The sequence below is a fragment of the Eurypyga helias genome, unplaced genomic scaffold, assembly GCF_000690775.1.
Source record: "Eurypyga helias isolate BGI_N326 unplaced genomic scaffold, ASM69077v1 scaffold10186, whole genome shotgun sequence".
Taxonomy (NCBI): Eukaryota; Metazoa; Chordata; class Aves; order Eurypygiformes; family Eurypygidae; genus Eurypyga; species Eurypyga helias.
Window position 1 is genome coordinate 1711 of NW_010254678.1, and position 14630 is coordinate 16340.

Genomic DNA, 14630 nt, shown 5'->3' on the forward strand with positions numbered 1-14630 from the left:
CCCACATACAGCGCGCAGTATCGTAAAAGTTCAGCTCCCAGTAGGGATCAACATGAACAAGTCCCAAGGCTCGAGGGGGCCTGCGCTCACAGACGTCACCATGGAAGTAGGCTCTGCTTGGCACAGCAGCGTCCCCTCCGTGTCCAGAAACACCTGGAGAGCTGGTGTGATACGCAGAGCCGGTCGGTGGAGCTCCCCTTCCACACGAGCCAGGCTTCATCCTCTAGAATCCAGCGGTCCGATGCTGGCATTTTGCACCCGCAGGCTTGGCCCATCTGCATGTTATGCTCCGACCCCGAGGTTTCATTTGGCTGCAAGGCCAGGCTGACAACCCCGGTGCCCTTTCCCATCACGTCTACTCCCAGTGAGGCAAAGGCATTTCTCTTCCCCTCCCAGATGCGTGACTTTCTTCGCATATTGGCCCTGCCTTGCACTGGCAATGCTGGTCCTTGTTACCGGCAAGTCCAGGCATCCCCGCGAGCCAGCTCCCAGCTGCCAGACTCCGCTGCTGGCTCAGGAACGCTGTGGCACATCTGCACAGCGGGCTTGTTATGCCTGCCCTGCATTCCTCCCGACGGCTGTCTGGACAGGAAGGGAACAGATTGAGAGGCTGCTCGTTTCGAAACGGGAAACATGATTCATGCTTTGAGTCAGAGTTGAGCGACTTCAAACGCGTCCGTCACCCTCTTCTCTTTGCGTCTCCTCTGCACCCATGTTTGGTGACCATCCCTTTTCAACCCCAAACCCTTGCACAGATCCACTTATCTTCACAGGAAGGAGAAGCCCTCAAGGAAAAAGGGTTTATAATCCCAGCAAAAAGAGGTCTCAGACCCAGGGGACAGTCAGGGCTGGCTGGGGTAATGCAGCTCATGTAGGCAGAACGGGACAGCACGTGCAGGAATCCTGCTGGCACCAGAGGGAAAGCATCTGGAAGCCATCAACGTTCAGGTCACAACACGTAACGACGCTGAGTGTTTACTCCATGTTATCCTCTCCTCCTGCCTCTTTGCTTTGCCACCAGCTGCCTGCTGGCTGCCCAGGCTTTGCCTCCTCTTTAGCATCAACACCAACCACGGGAAACGTCTGCTACAACCCCAAATCTTCCTACCAACCAGCTGCTTGCACTGTCTTTCCTCTGGGATGCTCCTTACACCTGCTGCCCTCTCCTGCCTCCACCACCTTCTTCCACAATAACGCTCTTCAAGATAAATACCTCCTTGTCCTGTTCTCCTCTCCCCCAGCATACAGTGCTCACAGTCAGCCTTTTGGGATTAGACCCCTCTGCTCTGGAGGGTATTTTCTGCCTGTTGCAGCAGATCTGGGTGGTCAGTTCCCACCTCCAGTCTGCTCTCCAGGCATTCTGCCCCCTCACCTCACCCAACTTCAGGCCCTTGCTTCAGGCATTCCAGCAACAACCTGATCCCAGGTTTGACCTGGCACTTTGGATTTTCAGTCTGCCTCAGAAGGCGGCTGTCTCCCTCCTACACCTAGAAAAGAAACTAGAAAAGTTGCCACACTAACACAGCCACCAGAAGCCCGTCCTTAAAGTTAGGGGAACTGAATTCAGGTATTGAAGACATTTGCATCCCACACTGCCAGGTTACCAACACGTCTTCACCCGGCTTACAAGCCCACTTCGTATGCAGATCTGGAAGGAGGAAGTTTATAGCTGGAGGTTAAACACCGAAAAGGACAAAGCAATCCACGCCTGGATGTGCCAGTGGGTCCTGTCGGCTCCTCTGCCAATTTTATCTTCCGAGGAGGGGAGATGGGCAAGTCCTGTGCAGCTCCGTCGGCAATCCCAGCCATTGCACACACACAGGTGGACTGAAACACCCGTGTGCGCTGGCATAAACAGTCTCCTGGCTTGTCCCTAGGATGACTCAACAAAAACCAAGCCAGAAGCCAAAAAGGAGAGCAAAAAGCCCCTGTGTTTATGTGGCTTGGGGATCTGCAAAGCTAGAAGTATCACTGGTGGAATTGATGCAGCGAGAGATACCCAGATGAAGCTGTCCAGGGGAGCAGAGCAGTAACTTTCCTTATACCCACAAGAGGAAAATGTAGTGTGAATATTTCCACGTAGACAGGGCAGCAGAAAGCTAGCAGAGACAGAGAAAATTTGAGGCAAATCCAACAGAGGTTGATGCTCATTCTGCAGGTTCAAATTGTGAGATCTTTCCTTTCTCTTATTTAGCCCCTCTGTGTTTGTTCTGCATGAAAAGAAGCACGTTTTGGGGCTGCAAACAGCCTGGATTCACCTCCCAGGTCCCAGAGCCGTGACTCACCTTGATGGCAGCAAAGCACTGCAGCTCTGCCCAACACAATCTTGCTGCCTCCCTCCCTCACCCATCACGCACCCTGACCGGTCGTCACAGCCCCGCTGGTGGCATTTACGGAGCCCGCAGCGGAGCAGTCACACAATACGGCTCAGCCTCCAAACCCTTGCTGCTCTTTGGGAGCAAACCCCTTCCCCACCTCTCCTACCTCTGCCAACGCCACCAGTGACCTTTCACGGAGCCTATACTCTTATCTCAGCCGAAAACAATTCACTTATTTTTTTAAGGCAGGCTGTTTTCCTGCTGGTTTAGCAAATCACATCAGCTCCGTGCAGGGTCCAGTGAGTGCCATGTGTCATTTTGCCCCCTGAGCATGGATCCAAGTCCACCTTTAAGGACATAAGCCAGGCACTGCAGAAGTCAGACTCCCCCGTGCACACACAGGACAGTTCAGGGAGTGGATGTTGATGAAAATCTCCCTTTGTGATAAAGCTGTAGGTGGTTCTGAGCAGAGAAACCAGCTCTTCAAGAAGAATCTGACTGTGAGAACCCACACCCAAACGAGTGTCTGAAGCCAGCAAAGGGAACCTCCCTACCTCTTAGGCACACCGACCGGGATGACGTGAACAGAAAGAGGGCCAGGAGGCTGACAGGCTCCTTCGGGTCGAACCCTGTGAGAGAAAGCAACAGGTTAGACTGAGGGTGCCCACCCTCCGTCTCTAAAACAGAGCAGGATGTTTAAGCACAGATATTGGTTTCTACGCAACCATGTCTTACCATCATCTCGTGCCAGGGCAGAGGATGTCAGGAGGATAAGGACTCCCTGATCTTGTAAATATTTGATGATTGCCTATGACAAACACACACAACGTTAGAGTAACAACTCCTTTTCTTTCTCAGCACACTTCAAATCACTCAGCGTGACTGTCAACAGGTCCTGACTGCCTGTGAACGTGAGCCAACACCACCAGCTCACTCCCTGTTGAGGAGAGCAGCGTTTGGTCCACGCCACTTGGGTCAACTGGGACCTGTAACCCCAAGTGTTCCATTTATGTTGTTATTCAGCTCTCAACTTCCCCCTACGTACATCTTAAAAAATAATTATGCTTAGCCAAACTGTCTGCAATTAATGAACAGGGTTAATTTTAGTCCCTTCAGTTCAAAAGCTCACCTCAGCCAGGAATTGCTCTCAGCAGCCTAAAGGGAGGGTTTTCCAGCAGGGAAAGAAAAGCTGGACACCAGCATCTGACAAAACAGAGCCGACTGTTGCCAGAAGCCCGACTGAAGTTCAGGCCATGCAGCTTGCTTATTAGCAGCATCAGTATCAATGAATATGTGAAAAACAATTTGCTGAGTCTAAGAGATGCCTGTGACTGTCTCAGAGCTGGATGACAGCACGTCTGAAAAAGTACAGGCACTTATCAAAGCTTTTCTTGTGTCTGGGTGTTGCTCAATGCCTCATCGCAGAGCTTGGCTTGGGCTGTCTTTCCCTCCTTGGGGAGACCCATTTGGATCTTTCTCTTCCATGCAGACACATCTCTTCAGGAAACTTACAGGAATAGAGTAAGCCTGTGGCTTCTAACGCCGTGTGAAACTTTGCCAATTGCATTCAGTATGTTCAGACGTAACAGATCCTCAGCCCACAGCCTCCTTTCTCCAGGACAACAGAACAACTCCGTAAACGCTGACCAATTTCAGCCTAACATTCACTATTCAGAACAGCAGCTCCTTGCTGGGGTTGTCTCAAGCCAACAGAGAAGGAATAGGAGCCAGCATCTCTGCTGCATAAATCCAGATCAATGAAATAGCTACGGTTTCCGAAAAAGAGGATGATTTTCTGGCAGGTGAGGAGGGAAGTCAAGCCACAGGGCAGCAGCCACCCGACAGAGAGCTGAGAGACATCACCCAGCACCCAGAGGAGTGCAGCCAGCCTCAGGCAACCCCACCTTGCCCCAGTCACCCTTTCATTTTCACTTGGGCCCTGTACAAGGTGGGGTGCCTGGCCCAAGCACCAGTGAATGGGACGGGAGATGGAAGGCATTTTTCATTCACACTTTTGGGAGTTGCTGCCAAAGCAGATTCTCCCATGGCCCATTCAACAGCGCGCTAAGGGGAGGGAAGAAGCACACTCAAAAGGGGCTGTGACTGTTTATTTGCCAAAATAAGGGAGATTTGTCCAGTTTGACAGATATATGGGGGTGGGGAAGCTCTAGGGAAACAATGCTCCTGATGGCCTTCAATACCAAACTGCTGATGGCCAATTCAACCACCTTATCTTTGCAACCTCCAGCTTGGCAGGAGGCACGTTATAACCTTCAGTGGCTGCAAACATGGTGTAACGCACCAGAACAAGCGGCTGTCACGGATCCCAGTAAGAAAGGCACTTGGACTCTGTGAAGGATTGATTAAAATATTCTTTATTGGTGAGAATGGGGGAAGAAAAAGGGGATAAGCATAGACAAGCTTATGTCCCTTCAGATGCTGAGAACCTCAAGCTGAGCTGCAACATGGATAGATCTTTGCCCCAACCATGGGTCCGACTGCTGCTGCACAGTTCAGGGTTCCCCATATGTCAAGGGGCATTAAGTGTCTTTGCTGTCCCCATTTTTGATTCTCATGTTGTTACCAATAAAAGATAGTTTAATTAATACTTTAAAGAATCTGAGAGCTTTTGTTACGGGGATCCACAGCCAACACTGGCTCTGGTACATGTGGGAAGCTGCAAATCGATGGGCAGCTCTTCAGCAACACCGCACAGCAACAGCACTTCCAGGCAGTTCATGGGTCGCTGCCAACTGAGAGTGAGGGAAGGATATGCCCAGCCAGCCAGGAGTTTGTGGCAGTGAATTTACAACCCTGAATCTACAGAAAGCATCAGATGTGAGAGAGCAATCAGCAGCAACAAAGCCAAACCCAAGCCAACCACAAATCCTGACTAAGACACGGGTGCTGTGCTCCACAGGGGTGAGGTTCATCCCTTGGAGTCACAAGGAGATGTAACAATCACACAAGAACTCAAAGATCCCAGTGTACCAGAAAAAAAGCCTTATCAGATAATGTAGCACAAGGGGAATTTCTGATTAAAAACCAAAAAGATAAATCTCAGCATCTTCAGAGCTCCCGGAAGACCCCGAGGTTTCGGCAGCCTGAGTATCTGGCTGAGTGGGGGCAATCTGACAGCCACGAGGAGAGAAAGGCAGACACGTGACAGGTTTTTGCTTTCTAATTATCATTTTGGCACTGGGGGTCTTTGCTTCTGCTTTCTTAACACATCAGATCCCCTTGCAGTCCTTACCCACCACGCTGTTCGCAATGCAAGATGGAAAATCATTAATAAAGACAATAAAATAATCTAATCTGGCATAAATATAGCCAAAGAAGAGATTTTCCTGGTATAATGCCTTCTGCTCATCCTAGAAATCAGTTCCCAGCTCACAGTGGGTGATCTTCAGTTAACAGTTTATACACAGAAAGACTAAACCATGTTTGAGAATAACACAGCAGGAAAATAATACTTAAAGAAGGGATATTCATTCCATTTTGCATTAGTTCCGAATCTGCGAATAACGTTGCCAAAAGTTTCAAGAGAACATTTAAATGGCCACTTTCCTTCCACAACGACAATGTTTTAAAATACTTACCAAGTCCTTTTCCTTTAGGTGTTCTACTAACTGATCCATTTTAGATTGATCCTTATTTGATATTTCTACTTCATACAGACTGAAGTAAACACCTTGAAAACAGACTGCAGGCAAAAGAGAGAGAATTTAGTGGGTAAATAGTGCCTCTTGCATGACCTCTGAACAAACAAGTGCTCCCATACCAGGAAGATGGGTGTGCAGTGGGTGGAAGCACTGGGTTTAAAAAAGATTTCTCACAATTTCCTAAGCTGGTGTATGGATTCCTATCACAGTGAGTTTCCTCTTCAACCCGTGGTTCACAGGAGACGTTTCCTATCTTATCCTTGCCGCTAACAAAAGCAACTTAACCAACACTGTGTCCTTTAGCTGAGACAGGGAGCCTTTCATTGGGAAACACCTCATTCTAACATGCCACACTCTCCCAGTTACAGAGCATCCTTATTCCAGATCCCAAAGGGAGTTTAACGAAGGCAAGATCGCGGTCCCACCTCACCCCACTGAACTTTGTGGCAAAATTCTTCTGTTCAAGTATTTCCTCACCTTCATCAGCCAGCTGTAAGACTGTGGCTCCAACAGCAGCCTTTGATCAAGCATTGCTGTGGTCTCCCACACTTCCCCTGCCTCTCCCGCTGTCCTTGGCATTATCCTGCATCAATCTGCACCGTGAGCTCAATGCTAACCCCGATCAGGCCTGGCTCAGCAGAGCCGCTACACAGATGGGAGGTAGCACTGCAGCAGCCCACACTTATTTTGGTGCAAGATAGCAGGGAAACAGCACCTGGAGCTTCTGCAAATCACATCCAGAGTTGTCCATGTGCCACCTGCTGTATCCCTGCCAGTAACTGCGTGTCTGCTGCAATGCGCAGCCACTAACAGCCATCAGGAACTCAATATTCTGGGGCTGAGAGCTACCAAGCTCATCGAAATCCCAACCCAAAAGCAGCCAGCAGTGCGAACTCTGAAATGTAATTAGGCACAGGTCCCCTCCTCCCCATCCTGCACTGACCAGGGCAGGGAGTGGTTGACTATAGGCAAGTAGGGTCTCTTAGCACCACTAAGTGATCAGTAGAACCTTCCTCTCCCTTCCCCAAACCTGTGCTTTTTTTTTTTCCCCTTATTGCTGAACATTCCGTCTCTCCACAAGATCTCTGGACTCTCCCCCTCTCAGACTGTCAGTTCCCTGGAAGTGCTGAGTAGGTTACCCATGACTACTTGCAGAGCTACTACAGGTAGCCACATCTTTTGGCTTTGGCTGGCAGCTACCCCCCACCTGCCCACATGCAGGAGCTGCTGGATCAGAGCCTAAGAGGTGCCATGTCCCTCACCTCACAGGCAGATCATGTAAGAAGAGGAAAAGTTTCTCTCCCTGCATTTTCTCTTGCTTGGCACCTTGCAGGATGGAAGCCTAGGTTTCAAAACAGGGTCTCCCACCCTGTCCTGTCCCAGGAACAGGCTGATTAAAGAGCTGCTTTGGTAAGAGGACTGTATCACACCAGGAGATCATGTGAAAGTGTGGACAGAAAAACATCCCTGTGCTGCCTTGGCATCTTTCCTTACTTATCTCCAATCATCCACCATCTGAGACAGGACTCAGCACTACGTGGACCTCAGCCTGGACCCGCTACGGCACAGCCCAAGCATACATCATCATGCTGAAGGGTTTTGCACTCACCTTCATTCTCAATGTAATTTCTTTTCCCAAATGCAGCCTCTGGTAGCTTTTTCTTCAAGTCAGACAAACCCATGACATGGTTCATGTCCAGCTTGGGAGGCCTGTGGGAATAAAGCAGCAGATGGTAAGATCACAAGCACAGAAGGCGCTCAGGATTAAGCCCAGTAAGAGCCCTGGTTGCCCTGTCACTAAAACCAGAGAAAGTAGCTCTGGAGAAGGCTGGAGAAGGTGCAGCTTGCTTAGCACTTTGCTGATTTGAGGATCGTGTTTGTAAACATCTCCAAACACTGATACTGGTGTCTGTGTCACTGACAGTCACTGCCTGTTTCAAACTGCTGCCTGCTAGTTGGCTTCTGATTACTGAAGGTTTTAAATATCTCATTTTTTTGAATGCTAGTTGCCTCAATACTTTATTTGCCATTGTGCCGACCTGTAAACACAACTGGCTGACCATACAGGCATCATCAGGATGCCACCTTTCACAAGGAGGAAAAACCCAAGCAGGAATAACTGATTTGGAATAAACTTCCTGAAGCAGTTAACAAAAAGACATGGCAAAAAATACAGCAGTTTCCAGCTGCTGTTCAGGGACCGATCTCATGTCCTCATCCTGCTGCTGCTGTGACACTGCACCGCTGGCTGCTCAGCACCACTTCCCTGCCACTGATGGTCTGCTCCAACAGTGGTAAATTGGTACAGCTGCAAGAAGACGCTGATCCCTAAAGGGATGGGGCAACAGAGACAAAATTGGCTTTCGCTGGTACACAGACACCCAAAGGTGTAATGCTTCACACTCCACAAATCACACAGAAAGAAGAGAAAGGGGCGACTTACAGCTGTGCTGGAATCGTGGAGCTGTATGGGGTCCTCAGGGCGATGTTGCACAAAAGCTGGCCCTGGATGGAGAGCTGTCCCCTCCATGGACAGTACAACGCTACAGGCAAAAGGGAGAACGGCTCAGAGAAAGCAGGAGAGGAGAGGAGGACAAACAGAGAAAGGTACGTTTATTAAAAAAAAAAAACAAAAAAAACAACTACCAGATGCTCTTACCTTTGTGATTAAGCTCAGGTCTAGAGAAAACAGAAGAAAAGAGGAACATTTAGCAATGGGAAAAGGAAAAACAGCCTACAAAAGTGACTGGGTATTTTGGAATGACAGCAAGTTGCTTACACACTCTCCATAGCCAAGACAGGCATTTCCTTCGGCTCCCTGTACTGGCAGGCGATGACTATGTACGGGCAGATCTGCCTGGGCCGCTCGGCAGCACTGCCGTTGGACACTTCGTACACGTAATACTGAGGTGAGAAGGGAAACACGTGAAAAAACAAGGCAAGGAATGAAGGAGGCACCTGGGCCAGCGCTGCGTTCCCCTGCAGCCCGCAAGCGAGCCGAGAGTGCAAACCTGTACCTGGCTCTGCTCGAAGGCCTGGCAGTGGCTGGTTTCTGACGGTACGTTGCTTCTGCTCACGGCAACATGGCAGTCGTAGCCAGGAGATGGGCACATTGTGTAATTCTCAGACACCACCTTGACCTTCCCCTGTGCCACAAAATTTACCAAAAAAAAAAAATTTACACATAATTGTTGGCAGAAGCCCTGAGTTCTCCTTTTCCCCAAGGACAGTGTTGCTGGCTGTCCCACACTCCCCATCACTTCCAAACCTGAGGGTCTGACCCGGCCCAGTTCAGCATGGCAGACAAACCTGCACTGCCCAGGACAGCAAACGGGAGCAGCGTGTTTGCAGTGCCAGCTACAGAGAGCAGGAGCCAGTGGGGAGGAAAGGGGCCACGCACCAGCCCCATGGAGGAACAGAACGGGGCTGTGAACTGAGCTACCTTAGAGCTCTTCCCTCAAATCCCCAGAATGCATGAAAGTCCAGGGAAAAAGGTGACCCTATGGGGAATTTCCAATGTCAGTGGTGAAATCTGGAAGGTCCTCTGAACCCTCTGCTGCCCTGCAGGCCACCAGTCATGACCAGTTAGATCTCTTGCTTTCTAGCCAGACACATTTTGGCAAAAATCCCAACGAGCTCTCAACACATCCGATTTTACACCCCATCCCAGTTATGGGCACCAATGTCCCCTTACAGACTACTTTCCCTGTATAGCAGCTTCTGAAAGCCATTCCACCTGAGAAGAAAGATTTGATTTTTACCTTAATTAGCTTACAGATGACGATATAGCCTGATTTTCCATGATACCAGGGTTTTGGATGAAGACAGTCTGCATACTTGGAAATATAAACCCCTGTGGAAACAAAGCAAAGCCAGATAATGTGAATCATCAGTCTTGTAAAGCCAATGGCCAAAAAGAACCCTCCTTGCGGAAATGGGAGTGTCCGCAGAGCCCGTGCTGCAAACCAGAGTAGTACTTGCTGCCATAAAAAGGGTGAAACTCTTGACTCTTTCCTCTTTTTTGACTGCTGGTATGGAACAGCATTATATGCTTCAGGGTCAGCTCTAGGAAAGGAGTTAACTTGGGTGTCTCCTGGGAAAAGCAGCACAGCTAACCTCAGTTTCGCCCACACTACGCAAAAACGTTGTGAGCGAGGGCCTGTCTCTCACAGGAGAATCTGCTGAAGGGCTTCCAGGTTGGACTGGAAGTGGGACAGGCACTTTGCTCAGTCTGGAGTCAGGCAAAGGCAACACGGATGTTTATACGTGAGGAACACACACTGCAAGGGCATGAGTGCAGGCCCATGGCATGGCATACACCCTCCTGGGCCCCTTCCTTGGCTCCTTATGGCCCTTCAGCATCCCAAATGCCAACATGAACCTTCTACCCTGTGACAAGGTTCTGACAAGGTTGATTCCCATCTCTTCTCCATGCACAGGATTTGTTGACTTATTGAGGGGGGGCCTTGGATCTTCCCTCCTGCTTTAGATTTGTAGACAAGATGGGTAAAGAAGTACATGGTGGGGGAGACAGGGCAGGAGAAGGGCTACAGACACACCATAATAGTCCTGATGGACTGAGATGAATAAGATATACACCCAGATAATAACCACTTCTTGCTTGGTTTTGCATTCACTGCCATTAACCGCTCAATAATTAGGTGTCTCGGCCTGCAAGGACTTGCAGGATAAGCACTGGGAGCTGTTCTGCTTCTGGCAGAAGGATTTCTTGGAGTAATGTGTCCTGCACTGCACGTCTTGAGGCCCCAGACCTTTGGGCAAGGAACACGCACACACTGAAAAGGGCTTTGACATGTCACAATCTGCTCTGGTTATTAACAGGACTGTTGGCAAAAGCTCAGCAAACAGGCTCCGAAAAGCAAACCAGTGGGGAGAGCTGCCAAAAAGCCACTTTGGTGACAAAGGTGGTTATTACCAAGGGAGAAAAAGCCTGAAATGAAGAAGCAAAGAGACAATAACACTCCCTGGGGAAGATCCCATCCTCATCTGGTTGAAGGGGCAGAAGGAAAACACTGCTGCTTGCTTGATCTAAACAAATGCAGCTTCCCATGTAAGAAACATGGGATTTTCCATGGATATTTGCAGTAAATAACAAGGCAGTACCAGCCGTTTGTCTGGGCTTTTGCTTTTGTTGAAGGAGTCAATATCCCCAGAACAGTGAACAGGTCTCTTGGTCCTCTGAATGGAAATCTTACCTTTCGCTGGGTCACCAAGCGTGGAAATAGAGCTGCTGTTTACACGGAGGCCTGTCTGACACACCTCTTTCGCCTTCAAAAGAAGAGACAGTCTCTTTTACTATTTATTTTCAAAAATAAGGGATGCAGCTACTGAAACCTGTAGCATGACAGTTGGCAAAATACCTGCAACTGGCAAACACGTGCTGCAAGGTCGTTAAAGATCCTTACAGTCCCAGCATGCCCAGAAACCACTGCAAGTGCAAGGTTGGACTTGGCTCCTTTTTTATCGGCATGGGCAAGTTGTGGAAAATTAAATGCAGCGGGGCTGGCACGAAGGCCAAGAACATATTCTAACCTGTGCTCACTCCTCCATAGGCACAACTACTACCTTAGGAGCATCACACCAGCTTTGTTTTAATTCACATCCAAAGCAGATTCATCAAAGTGTGCAAAGGCCAAATATAGACGGAGCAAAGAGTGACAACAGGAGCAGTTTCAACTCGTTATGAGGGAGAAATAAAAGCAAAGCAGTCCGACTGTAGCCAGTCCCTTTATAAGCAACACGGGGCACTCATCACACCTAACTTCTGCTTCCAAAAAGGCAAGTGGCTAGCTTAGACTAGCCAGATAGACTTCTCTGAACAACAGAGAGACACCTCCAGAGAGCGATTTATCCCACTGAAGTTAGATGCCTGCATTAAACAAGGTCTAACTGACCTCTGGAGAGCTCCCTCTTTCCTAAGGTCTGTACAAGGAGCTCAGTCACTTGGCACAGACTAAATTCCAAACAGCCAAAATGAAGCAGGACAATTCCCACGCCCAAACTGAGACCAGGAATAGTTTATTTTGCTATAACTCAATCCATACAGAAGTAATCTGCATTCAGGCCACTCTCATCCTGAACAAAACCATTTAGCATGGCATCATTAAATCACATTAAAAGCGAATTCCCACTAGATTCCCTGAGCATCCTTGTGTAGACAAACTCTCTTCACAAAATTAAAAGCATCCTTGTGAAAATTGGGCAGGAATCACCTTCCCAGTAGCTGTGTCAGGCTCTCTCTCCACCTAGGTGACACAACTAAGGGAATTTAACTTCAAACCACCTCTAAAATCCTATCTTCTGTCACAAAGGTGCTTTTCTCTTCTAAGCATACATGAAAGGTTTCTGTACTTGACCATAAATCCACTTGGAAAAGGAAGACTCCTTCTGCCTCCCTGCAGAGGGCAAAGGAGGCGGCCAGATCTCAAACAGTAATTGACTGGAGAGATGTACAATAAGATCCATCGCTAAAACCTCCCAGGAGCTGCATTCAGAACTCGCTCTGGACTATTTGTGCAGTAGTAATTGCACTGGTCACTGGGGTAAAGAGAGCCAGGACACTTCTGTCAACAGACCTGCTGGGTGTTGGTGGGACAGAACACATGCGCAGGCATTTGGCATCAAACTTCTTAAGCTGAATAAACATTTTGGGTTACCTCTTCTTCGTTATCAAACAGGAGAAATGCAAAGGTCTCCTGCAGCTCCTCCTGGCTGTACCCGGCGGCTTCCTTTGCTTGGGCAAAAGCTTTGAGCTGGAGAAGATACAACAGCACTTTGTTCTAGTCCATTCATGCCAGAGCCAAGTAACACGTTCATGGTGTGAGGGCAACGTGTGCCAAGTACTTCCAAGTCATGGTGAGCACGGGGCAGCTGGCAGCAGCCAGGTGATGCTGGACCAGTTCCCGTGCCCACACATTCCCCCCCCCAGGCATACATACACCCAGTCTCCCAACACAAAGCCCCCAATCCATGCATCTGTCTGTCCATCCGTCTCTGCCTTTGCCCTCAGCAGTCCTCCAAGGGACAGCAGACACATCCAGCCCTACACTCCTCATCCCAGAGAAGCCCAGTCTTATTCCACCTTGTCCCTCTTGCCACGCATCATCGGCTGCTGCGGAGCTTGTTTCACCGAGCAGCACGTGGGCTGCTGGAGCATCACATTTAGCAGCCAGCTACAGCCATCAGAAGACAAATCACCTCAGCCATGGAGAAGATGCCTACAGAAGGGGAGATGCTTGGAGGCACCCCTCTTTTTCTCTCTCCCCTGACCAGCGAAGCCTAGACTACTGACTAGAGGGCAGGTGCTATCACACGACTACAGCTCAGATGGTTTGGTCGACTACTACACAAATTACAGCCCAATAACACATTACTGCAATTGATTTTGTCAATTAAAGCAGAACGTGTTCTCAGTGCAGACAAGGAGAGCATCATGGGAGCAAACAGACCTGGGGCCAAGTCCATGATGTTTTGGGGCATTAATAAAAAGTTGTAGAAGGATGGGATTTTTTAAACAGGGTTAGAAGGTAAGAAAATAACAATCTCATCATGGCTTTTGCTTGTTTTGGCTTTAGAACTCACAGGCAAATCAACAAATGACTTGATACATGCTTTTCCAGTTTTTTGTCTGGCTCCACAGAGACTATCCCAGATTTAGACAGCAAAATGTCTAAGCTCTGTTTAATTCATGACAACAAGCATACTGGTCATCTGGTCATCTCCAGTCCCCAGAGAAGACGGCCTTTCTTCCACACCAAGCACAGCAATAGTGGAGGGGTGAAGGCATTTTAAAAGTGGTTCCATACACGCTCCAGTCAGCTGGAGAAAGGGAAACAGGGTTGAAACTGGTGCCTGCACAGGTGTGAGGGCAGAAAAAAGAAATACCACATGGAAATCTGCCTCGCTGTGAATCAGCAGAAGTGCGGTACCATTAAAGCTCTCCTGCTAGGTAGCAAACCAGGATTTCAACCTGCCCCAAAGGCCTGCTCCAGGAACTGCTGTTGAATGTTTGGCAACATTGGCTGAATGGACCTTTTGTTCCTGATGGGATTGGTTAGGAAGAAGTGCAAGAACGCAAAGAAAAGGCTCCCTTTCAGTCAGGAACTGCAAATGGGGCTCTATGAGGCAGGCAGATCAGAAACGTGCTCCAAAAGAAAAACAGACCTGCCAATAAACCAGACTGCAGCTCTCAAAGAAACGCCACCCTTTCTCAAGCTGCCAGCAACACCCTGCTCCCCCACCGGCCTTACCTCACTTAAAAAAACATCGTTTTCCACCAGGATTGCTTGGCTGTACTGAAAACCGTCCTGAGATGTAGAGTCCAAGTAGGAGCTCTGCAACACCGAAACTGCTGTCTGCAAAAGAGAACTCGACTCCTTCGACTCCGGATGAAAACCTGGAGGAAATCAGCAAAAAGCAGGCACAGATATTACCTTTGGGCACCCCTAGACCAATACAGGGCCTCAGCAGAGGCAGGTGGCAGTTGAGTGTGATTCACATGGCCTCATTTAACAAGCCCTGATCTCCATGGAGCAAAGCAGCAGCTCCCCTCCAGCCGTGCAACCCCCAAGTCTTTGTCTGCAAGTTAAATTGTCCCTTGGCAGGAGGAATACAAGCTCTCTGTTTGCCA

At 49.0% G+C, this 14630-nt stretch overlaps 1 protein-coding gene across 1 annotated transcript; it reads right to left on the minus strand.

Annotated features, from left to right (window-relative positions):
- Positions 1–2757: 2757 nt before the first annotated feature.
- On the minus strand, positions 2758–14391 carry LOC104510740 (protein FAM208A-like). The gene is made up of 12 exons (XM_010153088.1): positions 14251–14391; positions 12658–12753; positions 11197–11269; positions 9742–9833; positions 8998–9126; positions 8760–8884; positions 8640–8659; positions 8424–8523; positions 7590–7690; positions 5918–6021; positions 3054–3126; positions 2758–2947 (listed from the first exon to the last, which is right to left on the minus strand). Exons 5-12 carry the CDS (start codon positions 9091–9093, stop codon positions 2802–2804), a joined length of 765 nt encoding a protein of 254 aa, XP_010151390.1. The 5' UTR covers positions 9094–9126; positions 9742–9833; positions 11197–11269; positions 12658–12753; positions 14251–14391; the 3' UTR covers positions 2758–2801.
- Between the last annotated feature and the right edge of the window lie 239 nt (positions 14392–14630).